Source organism: Ochlerotatus camptorhynchus, unplaced genomic scaffold, assembly GCF_037179485.1.
Source record: "Ochlerotatus camptorhynchus isolate MF236.1 unplaced genomic scaffold, CSIRO-AGI_Acam_v1.1 ptg000130l, whole genome shotgun sequence".
Taxonomy (NCBI): domain Eukaryota; kingdom Metazoa; phylum Arthropoda; class Insecta; order Diptera; family Culicidae; genus Ochlerotatus; species Ochlerotatus camptorhynchus.
The window spans coordinates 1,927,766-1,952,295 of NW_027040620.1; the positions used below are offsets into that span (position 1 = coordinate 1,927,766).

A 24,530-nucleotide genomic window follows, 5' to 3' on the forward strand; every position below is an offset into this window, starting at 1 on the left:
AAATTCCTACCCAATTCCAAAAGCCCTTCCATAGACCAAACCTGCGCAGCCCCGTCACAGCCATCAATCACTGCACTGCAGCTGCTTACCATCCAGGCGGTGGGGCTCTGCAAAGCGATGACGAAGACCATCGGAAAACAGGTTGATTTGACAGAGACCCAGCGAGCGAGCGACCGAGCCAGTGAGGTGACGAGGTGACGAAGCTAGACCAAGTGTCTGCTATTTATGCTAACTAGCGTTTCATGCCGACTTCACTAGCACCACCATTCAATCGCTCGCTAGGCAACCGAACGCGCGAGAGCGAGCCGTTCGAAGCCAAAGAGGGAGTGGAACATTAAAAATCGTTAATTTGATTAGCATAATATTTTAATTTTTACGAGTTGCACGTCGCGCACCCGGCCGGCCAACCCGGGGCCGTCCACAGCATCCCGGTTTCTGCGGGTGAGCGAGCATGCGTGCTTTCAGCGTAGAAATTCGAGCTGCCGACGACGATGGCGACGGTGACGGCGACGAGGGCAGCCTCAACAATTATCGGAATGTTTTCTCTCGCGTTCCGCTGAAGGAGAGATGATTGTGTGGTTTGTTGTTGTTATTATGAATGAAAACAAGTTTCTGCCCTTTTCTTGTGAATGGGGATTATGATGAGGCTATGATGTTCAATGACACCTTACGGTCGGATTCGATCCAAGCAGCGGGAAGGGAGGGAGAGTGGAAGGCGGTTGGTTAGTCGTTTGGTTGGTGGGTTTTAAGAATTGCTCAAGAGTAGTCGCGATTACAAATAGAGACAGACAGAGAGAGAGAGAGAAGGTCCTCATGCGTTTCTTCTCTTCTTCTTTCTTTGTTACAGAACACGACAAGCAGCTGGAAGACATTGAACTGACAGACGGAAGCCCGGTCGGTGACGGCGATGGACAGCGCCACGGTCGCAGCCCAAGGAGCAAGCGAAGCACGGCGCACATTGCGAACAACGAGTACACAATCGAGGTGCTGGTGGCGGTGGACAAGAAGATGCAGGAGTACCACAAGGATACGCTCAAGTCGTACGTGCTGACGTTGATGTCGATCGTAAGTGTTGTCGCTATTTTAATCTGATATTGATATCGATTCTTTCGATAAACCCGAGCATTGTTCAGTGAAAATCGCAGAAGGCCTCAAAAAGGATTTGACTAGCTGGCATAGGGCTTCAATTTTATTGAAAGCAACTATTGAATGGTACTTTAAACTTCATAAGAGAAACGACAATCGGTTTTCCACCTTGCAGAGGGTAAGGGAGTCGTATCACCCGAATCTACCGGCGACCACCAAGAGGAGCATAGGAGTTGATCTAGACTGGTACTGAAAATATATTTCCCGGGACGTGACGGGTGGCGATCGCGAGGCCAAACTTCAATTCGATGACCATGCTCTCTGGTTGTACCCTTAACGGTACGCAACCGTGAGACAAAGGCTACCTCCAGGGAATCGCCCTCCGTCTGATCCGTAGCACTTCGCTAACCGACGGACTTAGGTCCGAGCAGCGTTCTCTGGTAATTTTCAGAAAAATCTGGACCAGTTAAAATATAAAATCTGGAATGCTCCAAAAAATCCTGTTTTTAACATAATGCTTTTGAAATCAAAATGATCTGCCAATCTCCCGTAAAAATCGGTCAGTATGATCATTAGAGTGATGCAAAATTTGAAATTTTCGCTCCACAATACTTAAACGATTACAAATCGGATGCTGACTAACCTCTCAAAATTTTAACCCATTTGGTGAGAAACTGAGATGGCACAAACCATTTGAAGTTTGCATGGGAATTACTATAGTAAAACCAAGATTTTTGTTCATGTCTATCATATCGGTCTGCTTCAAAAGTTTTCAACTGTACTTGTAGGAAATTTTTCCAGCTACAACTTTGCTCAACACCACTTTTTAATTAAATGCTAAAAAAAGGATCGAAAGTTATCAATTGTTCAATGCGCTGATGTCTTATGATCATGCTCAATCAACTGCTCAGCAGGCAACATTGGTGTTTCTGGGGTGTTGAATAGGACATACAAATCATGGCTACTATGTCACACTGCAAAATACAGTGTTGCCTACAGAGCAGCTGCTTGATCATGTCATAAATTTACCAATCTGTTAAACAATTAATAACTTTTTCCTGTCTCGTTCTACATAGCAACAATCTTTAGCAAAGTTGTAGCTGAGAAAATTTTCTATAAGAATGGCGATCGAACTGTTTCGCAGCTCAATATGGAAAAAGACTAGAAGGTAATGAACAAAAAGTTGAGATTTCCCATAGTAATTTACATGTAAACTTCAAATGGCTTGTGCGAAGTCTGTTTCTAACCAAATGAGTTGTAACTTTGAGAGGCTAATCATGACCCGATTTGAAACCATTTAAGCACTGTGGAGCGAAAAAGTCAAATTTTGCATCAGTATAATGATCATCTGGAATTTAGTACCCGTATGTTTATGAATTCCATGTTTTAAAATATTAAACAAAGCAAACTTGTTAGCATTGCTAAAATCATCCAAAAGTTAAGAAAATTATTGACACAGTGTACCCAAAAAGTTTAAATATCCATTACGCAGCATTTCAAAATTGAGTTAAATTGTTGGTAAAATACTGCAGAAAATATTTTTAGGATTCTGAACCAGCAAAGAATCAAGTAACTTTGATGGGATGAATTATTTAAACTAATAGTCGATTTAGTCCTTACTGATGCAGTAGGTAGAATATTTCTTAAAGATGTTATTAGTTCAAAATAATTCTAATATTACCATATATCACCATTGACATCATACAACTCACAACATCCGGTAGGTCAGTAGGCAATTTAATTTTAAACTAAAATTCTCCTGGCTGAAGTGAAAATCGAAGCCTAACATCGTGGTACTCACACATAGTTTATCTAATCTAAGGGTAACTCCACACGACCGTTGCAAATAGTTTTATGCCAAAGAATAATTTTATTATATAACTTAAATGAAAGTCTGAAAGCGTCATTTTTGAATTCTGGAATTTATATTTTTCCTGGGTCCCAGATCATGAAATTTTCTGTTAGTCTGAATTTACTTGGAACTCTTCACAGGATATCTTCGTTCAATTTGAATCATCCTTATATTTCATCATACTTCTTATCTTGATTCCCCTAAACTAGTCTTCATAAAATCCAAACTTTTTCAGTAAAATTTTAAGAGTGCTTACCATCATCTCTTGTAATATCTCATAAACCGCTCGCTGATTCCATAATTCCCTCAAACTGGAAATAATTTCCGAGAATTGGCATAATTTTGTCTCAGTTTTTTCCTATGAAGTTCCCTTAGAATATTCTTAATAATTTCCTTGGTACGCTCTACAGAATGACCGTCACATTCTTTTCAGACTTATACTTTGAACTGATTTGTAGGTAAGATCAGAATTGTTTTGTAATCCTCTTCAGTATTTCCTAAGTACTCAAGTACTTTGCCAAAATGACCTTGAAGGTCTCCTAGAAATTGCCAGATTTCTTAAAATTTGTTAAAAATGAATCTCCATAGAAACATTGGACAGAATTCCATTGAAGTTATTCTCCCGATTCGTATCAGCATTCTCCTTAAATTTCATCTTAAGAATATTCTATGATTTCTCTTCCGAATTCTAACTATTTCCTATCTTCACAAAATCTCCATGCAATTGTCATCAGAGTTTGTAAAAGACAATTGACACTGTCTTCAACCAGAGGTTGCACAGACTGCATACTCACACTTCACTTTAAACTATTTTCAGAATTACCTTAAAATTCTTAAATCTAGGGCAATTCAGAATTCTAAAGTATTTCAGACTGCTAAGGTGGCTCAATATTCACAGGTACTTTAAATAAAAATGCTAAAAACTATCAGATGATTTTAAAATTCACCTTTAAAATCTAATTAATTATCCTCAAAAATAGCACGAACATACTTCAAAGTCCTGGTGCTTGTCTAGATTCAAAAGCCTTGCTAATTTTCCAAAGCTCAATTCATTGTTTTCAATCCTGAACAGCTTTCGATTTCTCTAAATTCTAAAGTTAGGAAAAATCCTTCATATTTAAGTTTTGATTTTTATAAATCCAGGATTTAAAAAAATATATAGGCAAAATCTAAACAAAACTCCAAATAAAAAAAAAATCTGGCTCGATATTTTTTAGAAATTTGATGATTTTTTCAGCCAATAATCTTTAAAACATGTCTCAATTTTCATGATTCTGCAACCCATTGCAAACATGTTGTAGCAATTCCATGTATGATGTTGCAATTATGTAAAACGTTGGTGGCCTTTAATAATTAAAGTAGTAAGTTTGGGATTTTTTTTTATTAGATTGTCCATCAATTGCAGTGATATTTTTAAAGCAACACATTGAAAAAATCTGGGAAAATCTGGAACATATTTAAAAAATCTGGAAATTAACGTGATCGGTCTGTGTATCTAGGAAGACGACTGGAAATCTGGAAAATCCAGATAAACATGGAATGCTGGCAACGCTGGGTCCGAGTGCTATTCGAGGTTAGTTCTCGCCAGCCGTCGAATGAAAGTCTCCTCGAGATCTCCCAACGAATTTTCAGCTCCCACTTTCATTAAAAATATGTCAGTTTTTTTTTTTTTTTTGTTTTACAGGTTTTTAATTTCACTAGACTCACGATTTTTATTTAGATTTCAATGCTTGCAATTATAGGATTTTTAAATATTTGGCTTCAAACTCACTTTAGATTACATAAGCTTCTGATTCACAAAATAAATCTTCTATTAAAATTTCAACTGAAATGTTCGGCGGTCTAAACGGGAAAGATCAAATGTTCCGTTTTTCCGTGCTTGATTTTCAAATTCATATTAATAATTTGTTTGTACTCTGACCAATGAAAAACAAACCTTTTCGATTGTTGCCATTTTCACCCTCTTTTATCATCATTCTCTACTGATTCGAGCATTGTAACACATGTTGCCTGCTACGAAGGCGCAGCAACTGAATGTTATACATCTCAATGAAACTTGGACCGAAAGTCCAATTCACTTATCCACGTTGTGCTCCAAAACGTCAGCTAATGTTCCGTTGATTCCACATGCGATCTGTGTTTGGGCGTATCCGCTACACTCAACTAGAATGTACTGTATTGTTAGTTGCACACCACAACAGTTGCATGCAGGTGGAGCCGTGTTAGTAAGCGCTGTGCGGAAGTAGATTTGCGATCCTCGTATTTTACTCATGGTGTCCAGCAAATCCCGATTAGGTCACGGTTGCGATGAACGGAAGAAGGTTCAACTTTATATCCCATGAAGAAGATCAAAGCCAAAGACTGAAACATCGTAGCATTTTGGTCTACCGTTAATCAGTAAATCCAAAACCCAAAAAATAGTATTTTTAAGTTTGGTTGCTTGCATTGATTAGATTGACATCTAATCTTACACCAACACAGACAGCAACATCTGTCGGTGTGGAAACGGTTACGATGACATCGAACACGCAGTTTGGCAATGTACGGATAATGACGCCGCCAGAGAGCGACTTTTGAATACCCTCGAGGCCCAAGGAAGACAACCCTATGTTCCTATCAGATACGTGTTGGCAACCCGTGATCTCTGCTATATGCAGTCCGTTTATGTGTTTCTTCAAATGTCTAGTATAAGAATTTAATTCCTTTGTCTTTTGTCTCTCTTTATTAGTTTTTGTTTGTCTTGTCCCCCCGTATCGATGATTCTCATCGTCGCCCACTGGTCACCATAGCCGGTCGAACTCCAGACGAAGCTAGAACAGCACTACCATTCATACTGGCGACAACGCTCTGATGAGACAACAAAAACCTACCCCAAGCTCCTCCCCTGATCCTATCCTTCAACAATGTACCCCTCTAACCTCGACTAAGCCGCGAGTAATCGGCCCAACTCCTACTAGACATAGAACCCAGACAACCAGAATGCACGTATATTCAAAGTTGTTTTCGTGATATACAAACATATATAAAGGGTGATACGGTCAAAATTTGGTCAATATCAACTTGACGTATTTCTTTCAATTTTGCATTTAAAAAACCTGAACACCCCTCATTTTGAAGGTGTGTGTGTGTAGAATGTTGCTCCTATTTTGATTTTGGAATTCACTCTTCAGTTGTCAAAATGCCGTCCAAGCAAGAAGAGCAGCGTATCAAAATTTTGCTCGCGCATCGCGAAAATCCGAGCTACTCGCACGCAAAGTTGGCAAAATCGCTAAAAGTTGCCAAATCAACCGTTACAAATGTAATTAAAGTGTTTGGGGGAACGTTTGTCGACAGCCAGGAAGTCTGGATCGGGGGGAAATCGAAAACCGGAAGCCTCTGAGACGACAAAAAGAGTTGCCGGTAGTTTCAAGCGAAACCCTAACCTCTCTCTCCGAGATGCCGCAAATAAGCTGGGTGTATCGTCTACAACCGTGCATCGAGCCAAAAAACGAGCCGGACTATCGACTTACAAGAAGGTAGTGACTCCAAATCGCGATGATAAACAAAATACGACGGCCAAAGCGCGATCCCGGAGGCTGTACACGACGATGCTGACGAAGTTTGACTGCGTGGTAATGGACGACGAAACCTACGTCAAAGCCGACTACAAGCAGCTTCCGGGACAGGAGTTTTATACGGCAAAAGGAAGGGGAAAGGTAGCAGATATTTTCAAGCACATGAAACTGTCAAAGTTCGCAAAGAAATATCTGGTTTGGCAAGCCATCTGTACCTGTGGCTTGAAAAGCAGCATTTTCATAGCTTCCGGGACTGTCAACCAAGAAATTTACGTGAAAGAGTGTTTGAATAAACGTCTGATGCCTTTCCTAAAGAAACACGGTTGTTCCGTACTGTTTTGGCCGGATTTGGCATCTTGCCATTACGGTAAAAAGGCCATGGAGTGGTACGCCGCCAACAACGTGCAGGTGGTTCCCAAGGACAAGAACCCTCCCAACACGCCAGAGCTCCGCCCAATTGAGAAATACTGGGCTATTGTCAAGCGGAACCTAAAGAAGACCAAAAAACTGCTAAGGGCGAGCAGCAGTTCAAGGCAAACTGGCTTTCTGCGGCGAAGAAGGTGGACAAGGTGGCTGTACAAAATCTGATGGCAGGGGTCAAGCGTAATGCCCGGCAATTCGGATTTGGAAAAGCGGAACTGAACTGAATATTTTTCCTGAATTTTATACTAATTGAACTTGAAAAAGAAATTTAATTTGATTTTTTAAATAAACGATTTCACCGATTTACACGCGTTTTCCCTTGACCAAATTTTGACCGTATCACCCTTTACAGGAGCGCTTAACTTCCCTTCTCTAGAGCCGAATACCGCTGACGGGCCTCGTTCTTGGCTCCTCAGGTCCTTGCTCGCTCTATCGCGGCTTTAGCTTCTCTCCGTTCCTCGATCTTCCTCCAGGTTTCATCGGTGATCCACTCCTTCTTCTGAGTGCGCAGCTCACCCAGGTTGTTCTCGATTGTTTCAATAAAGGCATTCTTGATGCTCGTCCACTGTTCTTCTACGCCGCCACCTTCCGGAATATTAGCTGCGTGAGCCTCGAGTTCTTCGACGAACGATCTCTTCACTGCTGGGTCTTCCAGTTGGCGTGTGTTGAATCACCGATCGAGTCTCTCCTCCCGCCGGTGAACCCGCGCAATGCGTAGGTGGATCTCACCGACCAGGAGATGATGGTCAGACGCGATGTCAGCGCTGCGTTTATTCCGAACATCAAGAAGGCTCCGTCTCCATTTTCGGATGATGCAGATTAGTGTGCTTCATTCTGAAAAAAGTGATGAATTTCTGATGGGCCACCCTCCAGTTCGATTCATAGCCCCAAAATATGAACCTGTGCAAAAATTGGTAAAGATTGATGAAGGTTTAGAGGTCGCGCCAATGATTTGAAATTTGTATGGGAATTACTATGGAAGAATTTAAAAAATCGCTTATATCGCTATAACTTTGCTTCTACTTGTCCAAATGTCGAAAAAATTTAGTATGTTATTGCTATGGCAATAAACAAAAAGCCTACAGTTGCTACGCTCAGTTTTGCAGCGTATCAAGAATTATAAAAATGTGAAAAAATGGCAAAATAGGGTAAATTGACAGATGAATATGTACAAGGCAACAACGCCAATTTCATCGCAACAACAACAGGCTTGTTGATCATTGTCATGACAACCACATATTTTTTTTTTTCAACGTTTGGACAACTACAACCAAAGTTAGAGCAATGTAAACGAAAATCAATAATTTCCCATACTAATTCACCAAAATCTCCATACAAAATCCAAATCATTGGCGCGACCTCTAAACCTTCATCAATCTTTACCATTTTTTGCACAGGTTCATATTTTGGGGCTATGAATCGAACTGGAGGGTGGCCTATCAAAAATTCATCACTTTTTTCAAAATGAAACACCCTAATGCAGATGTGGTCGATTTGGTTCTCTGTATATCCATCACGGGAGATCCATGTGACTTTATGCACTGGGCTATGGGGGAAGACCGAGCCCCCGATCACCATGTCGTTGTTGCCACAAAACTCTGCAAGCAGCTTGCCGTTCTCGCTCATATCTCCGAGACCATGGCGTCCCATAATGCGCTCATAGTCCGAGTTGTCGGAGCCGATCTTCGCATTGAAGTCGCCTGAGTAGATCTTGATATCACCTCTTGGAGTCGTATCCACGACAGCATTCAGTTGACTGTAAAAGTTCTCTTTGTCCAGCAATTCGGCAGCATCGGTTGCGCATAACATTAGATTATAGTAAGGTTTTGGTCCCGTGGTGTTCTGAATCTGGCAACGATTATCATCTCATTGATAGCTTGATGAGCGCAGCCTGTGCTTGGGTTTCTAAGCAGAAAGCCATCTCCATGAGAGATACGATGCGTTGAATTTGCTTCGCATGTTTTGAAATTAAATAATCTGGATAAGGGGAGGAGGGCATAGTGAACAGGTGGGGCATAGTGAGCATCCCGCAGTTTGGCCATGGATCACTAGCTGCATGAAACAAATCAACTGGTAGTAGGTTCAATATCATTATGATATTGATCCTACCACCAACCAATTTGTTCCAAACGGCCGGAAGTCTAAGCTGGTGCACGGGATGCTCACTATGCCCCACCTGCTCACTATGTCCCTCTTACCCCTAATATAATATTTAGGAATGATGAATGATTTTTTTGTTATAGTCGCTTGAAAATTTTCAGGTTATTCGTGACTTTTATGGCAAACAAATTTTAAAAAGTGAGCTAACACGCGAGAGTACGCCAAGATCCTTTAATTTGAGCGGCATTTTGAGCGGCCCTTCCTATTTTTTAGTCATTCCAGTAGTCACCAAAAGTCAGCTTGTAATACACATTTGTGAGGAATAGAAATTCTTCTATACTATCTATGAAATATATAACGCCCAGATGCAAATTTTGAAAAGGTGTGACAATTTAAAGGTATTCCGTTTTTTCGGATGCAGCCCTTTTTGCGCAGTTATCAAGTGCGGAAGTTGAAGAAGAATGGCAAGGTGACAGCACTTAGGTTGATATCCAGCGTGTACAACAGATAATGGCGGTAATTTCAAAGAAAGTTCGCAATTTTATCAGAAAACCACCGGAATAAGATTTGAGATATTCGTATATGCAAGTGCAATAAAAAAAAACTCCAAATTGAGTACTTGTCCATTTTCTTACAACAAACCAATCCCGAGCATCCCGAGATAGAGATGATCTCTTACTTCCGGATTCTAACTGGACCACATTTTATTCAACATACCAAGAGCCGAATTCAGCAGTCGTTGGAACCCAAAGGGCTGCTGAATTTACGGATGTAGATGTCACGTGAAAACTAGGTATGAGTCATAAGGGGTGTCAGGATTGATTTAATAAAATTTGATTCCACTTGGTATGTCTAATTATATACAGAACGGTAAAGTTGGTCATCTAGATACAAAAAAAAATCGATTTCTTCTACGGAAAATCCCACCACAGAGCTCACATTCAACGCCATTCAATCACTGCAAAGACAAGTGGTGGGAGTCAAACACCCAAGTGACAGCAAAAGATGCAGTCCCAATCTGCTACAAACCGTTACATAACAGTCAGTCAGTCAGTCAGTCATTCACTAGCTGCTCTGTGGAATATGTGTCAAGTTAATAAATATACCGACCTAAGCCATTAATCAACCGATCTCTAGCGCACACTCACACCGACAAAAAAAAAGAACAGCTGATCCGTCAACCGCCTTCACATGTCCAAAAACAGCATCTTTCAAACGAGTCTCACTCGCCGCTCTCGCCATATCCCAGCTAGATCTACTCCTTCCTAGCCCCCGGCATCCGATTACAATCAATCAATTTTCATGTAAATGGATTTGTTTAGCAACACGTTACTTACCGCACCGTTACCGGGCTGCAATCCTCCTACGGCCACAAAAAAAAAACAAATCGATGCACTACAAATGGTTATGCCAGGCAGCCCTACAGCCAGAAACAAAACTGGAAAATTCAATTATTCACGCAATTACCCTCTCGGTCACTACTTGACTGGCAGTTGTTTCGCTGTTCCGTTGGGTTGTTGGGCCTCTTCGGGAGCACTTGTTGCAAAGGTCCATCTCCGTCACTGATTAATCGCTCACTTCAGCGTGTAAAAATTATCTTGATCCAATTGAAGGAGCGCTACTTTGCTGCCACTGCTTTTTTGCTGCAGTCCCACTCTCGAGTAGGTAGGTACCTTACACGGAGGCGGTAGCGCGTCATAATTCATCTCCCTCGCTTGGTCCCGGAGAAAAACGCGAACCATACTCTCACGTCCAGATGGCGGCGGTAACCGTTACCGACCGTATCGGAATCTGTCGATCGGTGATACCATAAATCTCGACCGGCCCCGGCCTTCGGGGCCACACTTTTACACATGCTTTCCCAATAGTTTCCATTTAGGGTTAATGTCCCTAATATTGGGCCCGGAACATACATTTCGAAGGAAAGCAGTGTTTGACAATTTTCAGCAGCAACCTAATATATATTCACTTTTATTATCCAGATGACGCATTCTTCCATGAAAAGTTGAATAACAGGAGATTTTTATCGATGGGCCCAAGACTTTAGATCCCATAGGACAACATTAGGGCCTGTTCCTCTACTTATTATATTCTCCCTATCGACCTCAAAGTGAGCTAATAATTCTCATTTTTCTCTCTCCAACCCGGTCCCGCGTTGGGCAACAGGTTTCCAGCATTTACGCCGATGCCAGCATTGGAAATTCAATTAAGATAGCAGTGGTGCATATTTTGTACCTCCACCAGGATCTGGCCGCGCACAGCACACTGGATCTCAACGGCAGCAAAGGTAAGTGTTTGATCTGTTCCCGGTTGGCCAAAGGTAACTAATGCCATTTTTCAATTTATATTTATTGTTATCTCGAACCGAATTTGTTATGTTTATGTTTGTTGCGATTGTCACGTGCGCGTGTGCCCCATACCGGGACCTATGGGGTCGGGTATCTAATGGGTTTGCGCTGGTGAGGAATACGGGGATTGTAAGATTGATGCACTTGAGAGGGATATTGAGTACCGATAGGTCGGAGCGTGCGCTGCAAATTGAAGCTGAACCCGAGTAAAGAAGATACCCAACACTTTGAAATGAGCGGTGATGGAAGTCAACATCCGAGAGCCAGTTGTGAGGATGAATCTGTTTTGCCGAGCTATCTTTGCCGCTTGATACAGGAAGAAAAAATCTTCTATGAAAAATATCGTTGTTGCCACATAGATATCTGTATATCGCGCTCGTAGTCCTTGCCATCTAATAGATGTGTACACTAGAGATGGGCGTTCCGCTCCTGAGCTGTTCTAAAGACCCGATTCACTAATGTGAGCTGATGACCCGCGGTTCATTTTTAACGAACCGCTGCTCATCAGCTCACTGATATCACAAGTCTAAACCATACAATCCGTCACTTATAGCGAAACTTAAAAAAAAGGACTGATGAGGACCACCCTACATCATCTCCTCACTTCTCCTTCTCCTCATCTTATCTTAATTCAACACACCTTAACTCAATACCCTATGGGAATTTCCAAAACTCTTAGAGTTTTTTATGTAATGCGTTTATTTTTCCATGCTCATTTTCCGTAGCTTTGTGGAGCCGATATTCATTGTTTAGATTAGATATGGGCGATCCGCTCCTGAGCTGTTCTAAAGACCCGATTCACTAAAGTGAGCTGATTATCCGCGGTTCATTTTTAAAGAACCATAGCTCATCAAAACTTAAAAAAAGGACTTACGCATTGACCACGCGTAAACCACGATGCGCGCATAATACAACATGTGCCTACTAATTGATAGGATCGGTAAACGGTAAAGGATACTTCCAAGCGGATGATTGAGAAAGAGAGAGACATATGTACATCACTTACTCCTCCCATCATTCTCTGGGAGAGCGGAAGATCCGCACAAAAGCAAATAACCGAAAAGCAAAATGCAGCTTTCCACTTCACAGCTCAGTTCCGGATCTGAATCTTCGACCCGAATGATTCAGTGGGAGCTGTTTAGGATACCAGCTCTCGAACCCGTCGAGCTCTTTGGATCCGTCCTGCCCTTGGACCCGTCCTGCTCTTCGGATTCAGCTCCCCGGATCATGCTGATGATCTGGAACTGATGTCGAGAATATTGAGGGCATTTCTGCTGGAGAATTAACATCAATATAGGCTGGATTGCATAGCATATGAGAAAAAGCGTAACATCGTGTGACACGATGTTAATTATATCCTCGCGTGTGTTATAGATGTAGCCCTATAGCATACACTTTTTGCTTTTACTGATATGTTGTTGGCTCCATTTGCGCGCAGTTTGGTTGTTCAGGTTTTGGGTAATCAATTGAAAAGTAAAGCCTGTTTTAAAATACGGATTTTTTAGTTTAGACTACTTTTACGATTTTATGTAGTTTTAAGCTTCTATAGCTCTATTGGTTTAGGGTCACCAAAATAACTTATTTCTTTTCCGACTTTGAATTTGTGTATATATTTCAATAATTTCAATGTGAGCTGAAGAGCTGTTACAAAGAATTGGCTCTCCTTAGTGAGCTGGACGGGTCTGATCCGCTCACCCAGATGAGCTGATGTGCCCACCTCTAGTGTACACGCAAAAAACAAAATAATGACTACAAAGTAAGCATTTTTGAGGGAAACTGGGACTACCCATTAAATGAGTTAAATTTTACCCATTTATGAGTAATACTACAAAAATAAGTGGTAAGTATTCATTTGTGAGTAACAATTACAATTGCCATTCTTTTTTTTTACTGATTTAATCGGTAGTCCCAGTTTCCCAAGAACAAGGCGGCTCAACTTCGTGACAGCAAGATTGTGGGGAACTTTATCAAAAGCCTTAGAGAAGTCAATATACACTGCATCAACTTGCTGACGCTTCTCGATGCTGCCAATCAGAGTGTTAGTGAAGGTCATCAAATTGGTAATTGTAGGTTTCTTCATAAATCCATGTTGGTACTCGGAGATTATGGAGTGGACAGCCAAGTAGAACTGGTCATGCAGAAGACTTTCCAGAACTTTCACCAAACAATCCAGAATTGAGATTGGACAATAGTTTTACACTCAAGCTTCCAGGTGCCAGGAAAAACGCCATCCAGAAGTGATCGCTTGAAGATAGCAACTCCGAAAGTGACCAACGATGCTGCCCAATTATTGATGAATGAAGGTGGAATACGATCCGGATCTTACCCTTTCGAAGCGTCAACAGAACGGAGGGCTTTGAGGATAGCATCTTTACTGAAATTGAGCTGCTGTAGACGAATATGAACTAGCAATTTTACTGAAATTAATTGAATTGCCTTGAATTTTTCCATATTTTCCTTAATGATTATAAAATTCATAAACGCTCACGGAACTTTGTCTTAAATCACTATTTATTCCTGAAACAATCTAGACATCCCTGAAGTTTCCTATGCTTAACTGAAGTTCTGTAAAAATGATTAATGCTCCGGCATATGAGATCAAGATCAAGATAGAGCTGGAATTATGGCGTAACAGCTTTTGTAAACAATGACTTCTTTCGACGACGTCTTAAAAGTCAAGGCTCGCCCACGCAAATCAACATCACCATCAGGTAGGGTAAGACTTCATGTGGGCATGCCTTGAGATCCTAGAAATCATCGAGAGAAGTCATTGTTTACAAAAGTTGTTACACTCTTATTCCAACTCTATCTAGATATATTCATAATTCCCTGACGCTTCTGAAATTATTCCACGGAGCTCCTTGAAAGTCGCTGCAAATTTCCTTAAGTTAATGTGATTGTTCTGAAGTTATCTGATCCTCCTCGAAGTACTCGAAACTTCGTTGAAACCATCTTAAAATATCTAAATTTCTTAGAAGTCCAATGAAATTTCTTGAAAATATCGGTGCTTGCTAAAAGTTTTCGTTTTTTTTTTAATTAATGGATCTTTATTGATGTTGTCAAATCATTTCAGCTAAATTTTCGCATTTTTTAAGTTCTTGACATTTGTATGATATAACACCCTAAAGGGTGTCCACGATGAAATTGCCACACTATGAAATTGCTCTAACTTTTTAACCGTTGGGTAGAATTTAATTAAAATTTGGGTGGATTTAGTTCATAGTGCATTATTTACATCCTGCAAGTTTTAAAGTCCTGTGATCAAAACTCGCGGAAATGGAGTCGAAAGAACAGCTCGTGCGTGATAAAATCTTGCGCATTCATCACGAGAACAAGGATCTCTCGCATCGTTCCATCGCTAAAACTTTGGGAATCGCGAATTCCACGGTGTCGCGAGTGATTAAGCGGTTCGAGGAACGGTTGACCACCGATCGGAAGCCCAGAAGTGAAGGAAAAAGTATTCCGTACAACACCAAAAATCACAACCGCGTAGTTGGGGCCTTCAACCGAAATCCGAACGCCTCCGTTAGGGATGTGGCTAAGAAGCTGCACCTAAGCCGAAGTTTTGTCCAGAAGGCCAAAACTAAGGCTGGACTTCGAACGTTCAAGGTACAAAAGGCCCCTAATCGCGACGAGAAGCAGAACAAGTCCGCCAAAACCCGTGCCAGGAAGTTGTACCTCAACATGCTGACGAAAGTTGAATGCTGCATCATGGACGACGAAACATATGTGAAGGCCGACTTCAAACAGATCCCCGGCAACCTGTTTTTCACGGCCAAGGATAAGTTCAGCGTTCCGGAGCATGTCTGCACTCAGAAGATGTCCAAATTTGCGAAGAAATTCCTGGTTTGGCAAGCCATCTGCACGTGCGGGAAGCGGAGTGCACCTTTCGTGACCCAGGACACGATGAACGGACAGGTGTACAAAAGAGTGCCTCCAGAAGCGGCTGCTTCCTCTCCTGAAGGCCCACAACGTCCCAACAATCTTCTGGCCGGATTTGGCCTCATGCCACTACTCCAAGGACGTGCTGAAGTGGTATGCGGACAATAAGGTCAATTTCGTGCCGAAAATGTTCAACTCTCCCAACACTCCGGAGCTCCGCCCCATCGAGAAGTACTGGGCGATTATGAAGCAGCACCTTCTTAAACGACCTAAGGTAGTGAAGACAGTCGAGGAACTGAAGAAAGTATGGGTTTACATGCAAAAAACGGTTGATTCACAGGTTGTGCAGAATCTTATGGCCGGGGTTAAGGCCAAGGTGCGGGCATTTGCGTATGGACTGTTAATAAAATACGAGTAAAATGGTAAAATGAAGTTTAATAGTTATTTCTCAATCCCTGAAAATTTGATGGCAATCGGATGAAAACTCGAATTTTGTGAATCAATTTTGTGTGTGGCAATTTCATCGTGGACACCCTTTATACTCTCACATTTTACAGATGATCATATAATTTTTATAGTGTTCCAGAAATTATCTCGGAGCTTTGCTGAAGTTTCCGGAAAGTCCCTGAGTTTCCTGAAACTTCTTAAAGCTTTCTACAATTTCCTTAAAATGATTTCGACGGTGAGCATGCATAAGGGCGTAAGCGCGATGATCGATTCTCTTCGTCGATTTTCTCTTTTGTTAAGAACTCGCTAGAATTAACGTTTCTCGGTGCGTTTGCTGTTGCTTTTGATAGCCAATACAACCTGTTACAACTCTGCATTGAACAAATTTTAGAAAATTGTTTCGCTTAGCTGCAATGAGAAAATCGATAAAGAGAATCGATCATCGCGTAAACGCCCTTATGCATGCTCACTGTCGATTTGAACTGCTCTTTGATTCTCTTATATGACTTGGTGTTCTCGAAGGTACACTGTAGCTCTCAATTCTATCGAAGGTCTCGGTTCCTTTTAACTTCCTTGAAGTTCTCTGGACTTCTCTGAAGAACCTGAAACATTTTTTAAGATTTTATTAATTCTCTGAAGGTATCTATACTTCCCTGAAATTCTCGGATCATTTTAAAGATTCTTGATTATTGTTTGGAACATCATGGAACTATCCTGAATTTTTCTAAACTCAAGCTTACATATTTCTTTTAACTGCTCCAAAAGTCTAGACTAAAGCTGCGATCTCTACAATTTCCAAAAGATATCTAAATGTAGGAAGAATGATGTGATGATATAATTCAAGCTAAAAAGGTTTAAAATAGTGACTGATTAAAATAAAAAGTGACTATAGTGGCTTGGCCTTGAAAATGAGACTTTTTAGTGACTGGCTTGAAAAAAGTGACCAAGTCACTACAAAGATACTCGCTACCAGCTGTGCTATTTGTCTACCTCAAAATTCTAACGAAACTTCACAGATTACGCTCAGAATTCCTAGAGGAATTTCCATTATGACACTTTCTGGACATAACGGCGCCGGTGGTGTAGTGGTAAGCGTGATTACCTCTCACCCCAGCAGGCCTGGGTTCAATCCCAGTCGGCGCCGCCGGGATGTTCTGAGGCATAACATCTCTGATCACGCCTTCCTTCGGATGGGAAGTAAAGCCGTTGGTCCCCGGTTCATGAGTTGATGGGTCGATAGGTAGGGTCCAGGTGTGGGAGCTGCCTTCCTGGCACGTCGGTAGCATTGGTGCTCAGCACGGAAAACAAGATCGACGGAAAAAACAAACCAAAGGAAAAAAAAAAAACTTTCTGGACATGACAAATGCTAAAGAAATGTTTGAAAACCCAGGTCAATTTTTAGACACTGTCTTGGTTACCATCTATCTAGTCTTAAAAATGCTTTCCACGAAATGCTATCTTACCTGCCCTATTATTCGAATGAAATCACTTATTTAACTCATATCATGGCTGAACCCAATCATCAGCCATAATTTGCACGCCAGGATTCCCTTGGAAAAATTCTATTCGGTTCAATTCCAATAATAACCAAATTGACGCCAATCATAACACTTGAACCTCCTCGGTGTGGTTACCGCTCAATCAGCCGCTGCTCAGGGATAATTGATTTTTTATTGCTCCCTTACTACCGTAAAAATGATCGCTATCTTAACTAGCATCAAGTCCCACTCTCTCATACTACATATAGGCAGCCTGGCACTCGCGTCTTCGGACAAAGGTTGAAAACAAAATATTATCTACAACCAGCTAGTATACAACTAGCTCTATCTGCTATTGCTACTTCTACTTACTGCCCCGGCTACCTACCACAATGCCAAATGCAGCTAGGTATTGCAATAACAACCACCACCAGCCAGCCGTGCATGATTTGCGTAGCTGATTTATCTAAATTGCTTCTCGAGATTGCCGGAGGCTGGTGCATATTTTGTCAGATAGATATTGATTTGTTTTCATTTTCCCCTGATTGAGAGTAATTGCTACTTAATGGTAATACAACGCAGAATTAATTCAGTGCAGTTAGATTTTTGTTTAACTTAACTTTAGAGGAAATCTAAGTATCAGTTGATTCAGCCCTACTGTATTTTCCGTTGAATCATAATCGCGTCCTATGAGCAGATCGAGAACCGCCTTCTATTTGGCAGCAATTTGTCTGCGAGAGTGAAACACTATGTAAAATTAATTGACTAATTGCCTCGCACTAGTGGTGACTGCGTCTAGACGCTCGGAAATAGCTAATACCTAGTTGCACCAGTCAGCGCAGTCCTGGTCCGTTCGTTGAGTTGTGACCAGACGCGGCTTTGATCTTGGCAGCCTCAGAAAATGCATTTTCGCTAAACGTCAGTCAGAGACTGTAGGAATGTTCACGCAGCTGGGCGACTTGTTTCTATATTTCAAATCTGTTGACACCGGCTGACCGGCGCTTGTTTCTCAAAGAAAGAGAACTAGTTGTCATGAATACTTCACCGACGACGAGGGAAATTTAATAATGCTTCCAACAACCGTCGCCTTCGTCGTCGTCGTCGTTGGACGGTCCTCGAAGAAAAACAATGACCACGTCGTGAATGCCTGTGCGACCGGCTGCTGCCTAAATTTATTGCCTTGTGGAAATGGTCGCGACAAGCGTGGATTAATAGTATTAGAAGAACTCGGTGCGCAGCCGAGTCCGAACAACGACGTCAACGGGGACGTTTATAAATCATAAAATATGCGTACAGCAAACTGATTGTGATTCGGTTCGGGAATTCGTTTGATAATGGTAGCTTGTTTGAAACATAAAGTCCACAGCTGAGTCATTGTTTGACATATTTTGGTTTTATTTTTTCGTTTGCTTTCAGGCGTATCGGCATCCGAAATGTTGCAGGCGTTCTGCCGTATCAAGCAGGCTTCCAACTTCCACCACGACACAGCATTTCTACTGACGCGGGAGCAAATCTGCCGGCATCAGATGAAGTGCGACACGCTGGGACTGGCCGAACTGGGAACCATGTGCAAGCGGTCCTCGTGTGCGATCGTTCAGGATAACGGACTGTCGGCGGCGTTTACGATCGCACACGAACTGGGACATGTGTAAGTAGTTGACCGACTTATGTTGTAATTAATTAAAAATATGTTTCTATAGGGGTAATTTGCCAAATGTACTGGTCCTGGTCTAGGTAGAAAGTCACGTTTATTGTTAAATGTATTCACAAACTCAGATATCAATAAATGTTCACGAAACTGTTTCGAAACATTATTAGACATGTTAGCCAGGGTTGCTTCCACTCACTTGCTATAAAAAAATATTTTTCGGGATTATGCAATCATTAGATGTTATAATGGTATGTTCTACTTTTAAGTAACAGGAAGAGGGTGTAAAGTATGTGTTTGACTCATAAAACCTGTCAATTTCGCTTTCAGATCCTCACAATCAGCGATCTTATGATTCGTGAGCGTTCACTCTGAGTGAGCGCTCACGAGTCGTAAAATCGCTGATTGTGACGCACTGAAAGCAATATTGACAGATTTTTTGTGTCAAACATATACTTCATGACCTCTTCTTGTAACCGAAAAACATCTTTTTATAGCAAGTGAGTGGAAGTAACCCTGATGTTAACAACTCAAGCTGAACATTGCAGTAGGTCCTAAGTAACATTGACAGATTCCCTACGTCGACTTTCTCTTTATATCCCCACGGCCATCTTAAGACATTCTCAGGTATTTTCAGCACACGTATCGATAAAAGAAGCTTTAATCTAGCATATAATACGGCAAAAACAACAAGAAACGGTTATGTGCTCATGTTATTACCGAAAGAGAAAGTCGACGAAGAGAATCGATCAATGTTACTTAGGACCTAATGCAATGTTCAGCTTGAACTTCTCGGCAATCTGAAACTATTCAGATATATAATTTGAGATGGGAAATTCTTTTACCGAGAATCATAATCATATAATGCCTCCCGATAAGCACCTCTCACAGCAAACATCCTCTCGTAAAGGCTCGCAATCCAGAAACTTTTTAAACATGATTATGGCTGCCTACTATGCTCAGCACGTAAATTTCCATTAAATCATTCGAAAATTTACTCAGAGCTCGTTTCATAATTTGTCTATAACACTCTTGGGTTTCTTCACCACTCACATCTTATCCTTAATAGTTCTCCCAAGAATTTGCTTAAGTAAATTTCTGTTAAATTTCTGTTCAGGGCAGACAAAACTCATTATCAATGAAAGATTTCACGCGATATTTACAGAGATAGTTCTGTCACTATCATCGGATGAGAAAACGATGAGAGAGATTTTCTTCAAAATCTCATCGAATGACAGAACGTGAGAGTGTTGTGATCATCGCAATTACTAGCTCATTCATTTATATTATTGTTACTTGTACCACGAAAATCTTAAAAATATATTCTCTTTACCGATTACATGCTTTCCTAAATTCATCTAAATCAGTTAGAAATGTTGATGTCAAAACCGCACGAGAATTATTCTCATGAGTGCTTGGTCGTTGGAAAATGACAAGAAAGCTAGATTTGGAAGGTAGATTTGTCTCGTGATAGTGAGAGGACCTGTTTTCTCACTGTCACATGACAATCGTGATATTTACCAGCTCTGTTTCTGTTGCATTTCTTTAAAATATTTCTCAGAATATTCACGATATACCCTTATAAATAATCCTATAGTTGTCTTGAGAACTGCATTGGAATGCGGTTCAGCATAATCTTAGATATATTCTAAAGATTCCCTTAGAATTCTTCTTATGATTCCCATGCAATTGTCCAGAGAATTCCTTTAGAATTTTACGCAGAGTTCAATTCCTTAGAACACTTTTCGAAATAAAGGGCGTACCGCTCAAAATCTGCACACCCAAAATTCATTCTCAAAATTCGAGTTTTTATCCAATTATCACCAAATTTTCAGGGAGTAAATAGAAAAATTAAAGTTAGTTTTGACATCATTCATTTAATTTATTTCGCCTTTATATCCGAATGCACTAACCTTGGCCTTAACCCCAGCCATAAGATTCTGCACGACCTCAGAATCGACAGTTTTTTGCATATTAACCCATGCTTTCTTCATTTCTTCTACATTATTCACCACTTTAGGTCGTTTTAGAAGGTGCTCCTTCAGAATGGCCCAGTATTTTTCTATTGGGCGCAGCTCCGAAGTGATTGGGGAGTTCTTTCGGCACGCAATCGACATCATTCGCCTTATACCACTATAACACGTCCTTCGTGTAGTGGCATGATGCCAAATCCGGCCAGAAAATCGTCGGACCGTCGTGAGCATTCAGGAGAGATTCAGGAGCTGCTTTTGGAGACACTCTTCCAACTACACCTGTCCATTAGACTGATGCAAAATTTGAAATGTTCGCTCCACAGTGCTCAAACGGTTCCAAATTGGATCCTGATTAGCCTCCCAAAATTTGAACTTATTTAGTAAGAAACTGACTTGGCACAAACCATTTGAAGTTAATATAGAAATTACTATGGGAAAACCAAAATTTACAGGTACAGGTTTCCTGGAATCTGGTTGAAGTCCGCCTTCACATATATCTCGTCATCCATTACGCAGCAGTGTGGTTTCGTTAACTTCTGGCCGTACAACTTCCGGGCACGGCTTTTTGCAACCGTATTTTGTTTCTCGTCACGGTTTGGGGACTTCTGAATCGTACGTGGTCCAGCTCGAATTTTGGAATTCTGCACGAAAGTTTTGCTCACATGCAACTTTTTAGCCACATCTCAAACTGAGGCGTTCGGTTCCCGTTTAAAGGCCCCAACCACGCGTTTGTGGTGGTTCTCGTTGACCTTTACGGCTTTTTTTTTACGTAGGACTACGTATTTAATTTTTATACTGGGGGTCACATTAAAAAAAATCAAAATACAAACATGTAACGAAAAATCCCAAACATGGAGCGCAAACCGAACAAACGACACATTGCGCATGCTCATATGAGCGAGCTCAATGCTCGGTTGATCGCTCACCATTTCACCAATCTTGCCAATGCTTGCCAAATCGTTTTCTTCGTCATTTGCTTTCGAGCAACGGACGGATAAGCTTTGGACACAACGTATGAGCGGAACTGCACGCATCGCACCAATACGAAGACACGACGACGAAAGCACCCACATCGATCGGAATGGACACCATTTGAAAAACAACCGGTGCTTTTCAAGGCCACCAATTCATAAACGGAAAGAGTTAAGAAGTAAATGATCAACATATTTGTACCGTCCACTAGCGGTCCTACGTCAAGCTTCCGTTCATGCCCCAAGGCACAGACTCTTCTGTTTTTCCGGATCTTCGCTTCCGATCAACAGTCAGACGTTCTTCGAACCTTCAGAAGTCGCGATTCTCAACTTTTTTCACGATGCGACAGATCCTTACTCTCAAAGCACTCGTGCAAAACTTTTCCGCGCACGCACTGTTCTTACGTCGCAATTTTGAAAACTTTTGCGCACCACCAACTCACAGAGTGTAAACAATACCGTATGCGTGATAATGTTTGCACCATCGTAAAAATAAGGTTCCCGTTTCACCTGTGCATACAATGCCTTGGTTTTCTTTGCATGCACGTAACCTATAGCTCATACCGTAGTAGGCTGTGTATAAAAGAAAATGATTTACTTAGTTTGACAGTTGCACCATGACGAAATGGCAGCGTATTCGTAATTTTTTCCACGCGCAAATATTGCAAAAAAAAACATTTCAATCGCCGTGGGAGTGTCCCGATGGACCGTTAAAAGGGTTTTAGACCGAGAAAAGAAAAGACAACTATCCGCGAAGGTGGCCACAGGTCGTCCGAGGTCAGCTCGGGTTCCGAGGGTTATCGCTGCTATCAAAAGGAAGATTCGGGTGAATCCAGTGCGTTCAATACGGAAAATGGCAAAGGAACACGGGATCAGTGACATTACGGCGCGGAAGATCGTAAAGGAAGATTGCGGGGCGAAGTCGAGGGCACGGAAAAAAAAACTCACATGATTACCAACCGCATCCGGGAGCTACAAGTCGAACGATGCAAGAAAATCTTGAACTTCCTTAAGCGAAAAAAGCCGGTAATCCTTTTCACCGACGAGAGCATGTTTACCGTCGATCCCGCATCAAATTCCAGAACCGACCGGTATATTAGTTCTCTTCCGGTAAAAGACGTGGCCGACGAGCACAAGAACGTGTATATGACCAAGCATCCTGCTAGCGTTATGGTGTTTGGATTGGTGACTTCCGATGGCAAAAAAAAATTGACCCGGTGTTCATTCCAGAAGGCGACAAGCTCAACACGGAGGTCTAAATCTGGATTTTAAGTAAGTATGTTCTTCCGTGGATCAAAGAACAGTACGGTTCGAAGCCAAATGCCAAACAAGATGGGGCTCCGTGCCACACCTCGAACCGCACTCAGAAGTGGTTGCAGGAACATCTTCCGTTCTGGGCGAAGGATATGTGGCCGCCATCCAGCCCCGATCTTAATCCGCTGGATTACTCAATATGGCGCGTCATGAAGGCCAAGGCCTGTTCTAAACCCCACCCGAGTACAGCAAGCCTCAGACAAACATTGACCCGTACCTGGAGAGAAATGGATCCAGACTACATCATTAGAACCTGCCATGCATTCTGGCGCGTGTGGAGGCCGTAATTGCAGCAAGTGGAAACTCGATCGATGATTAACATAGTTTAAGACTCGGAGAAACATCCTCCCTTTGAATAAATAAAAAAAACTCGAGAACAAAATTTTTGAGCATTTTTTTTTTTAATTTTGACATTGCTCAATGGTGTAAACATTATCACGCATACGGTATACATTAAACTATGTCTACGCAAAATTTCAATTAATTTTACCCAACGGATCAAAAGTTAGAGCAATTAGAGTGTGTGCGTATTTTAAACGGTACACCCTTTAGATCGCATCATTCGACCAGTTCAAAATGACGTTTTCTACTACTCAAACCTTGCCGTGGAACAATGTTTAGATTTTTTTTCTAGATCCTCGAGAAAATAGGGTCTTATTCAAGCTAAACTTGATAAATCTGGAACTTGATTACAATATCTTCTTTTCCTTTATTTAAGGTGATACGATACGTCACGCTTTTTTTTGCTTTTTTCTCTCTCGTTTCTATGTGTCAGTGAAATAATTATCATTGATGCTGTAGGGGTGTGGGTGTTCATCATGCACTGTCGCAACTACCGTAAACATAGCTGCTAGAGTTCGTTATTAATAGGTCGAATGTCTATTTATCATCCATTATTGACACCATTACTACATTTCTATTCAATCAGCCAAAATTAACGATCTACCACCTCCCAAGGACATCCCTTGCTATACAGAAAAATATCATACGCCTAGCCACCAAGGCCAACCAAGTCAAGTAATCATAGTAGTTGATTAATTCAAAGCCACACTTTGTACACTTTGGTTACAGACGACCAGTCCAAAAATGATTCCAGCACTCAAACCTCCAGGTACATCGTAAGAAAAAAGTACCCTTAAGTAAGTTATTTTCACACATCTCGCCACTTTATTACAGGAAGCAGGAAGTAGGTAAAATGAATCAAAGTAGTTTTCATTCACTTGTGTTCAAACCTTATGGAATTGAAAATTCGCTTTCTACCCAAAAGTTAGTCAGTTATACCCAAGAGTAGGTGAATATGATCGTGAATATACTCAAAGTAAAAAGTAGGTAAATGTGAACTGGCCGCTAGGTACGTTTTTTCTTATCGTGTATGTTTATATTTTTCCATCATTCTTTTCCCGCCTTTTTAATATCAGCAGATGGCTTCGACCAGTGCAACCAGAATGACAAAT

At 41.3% G+C, this 24,530-nt stretch overlaps 1 protein-coding gene across 3 annotated transcripts in view; it reads left to right on the plus strand.

Annotated features, from left to right (window-relative positions):
- The window catches only part of AdamTS-A (ADAM metallopeptidase with thrombospondin type 1 motif A), a 629,564-nt gene that overhangs the window by 537,190 nt on the left and 67,844 nt on the right, over positions 1-24,530 (plus strand). For all 3 annotated transcript variants that reach the window (XM_065220620.1, XM_065220621.1, XM_065220622.1), the window contains exons 7-9: positions 848-1,065; positions 11,182-11,302; positions 18,587-18,818. In XM_065220620.1, coding sequence (XP_065076692.1) covers positions 848-1,065; positions 11,182-11,302; positions 18,587-18,818 — 571 coding nt within the window. The remainder of the gene's footprint in view (positions 1-847; positions 1,066-11,181; positions 11,303-18,586; positions 18,819-24,530) is intronic.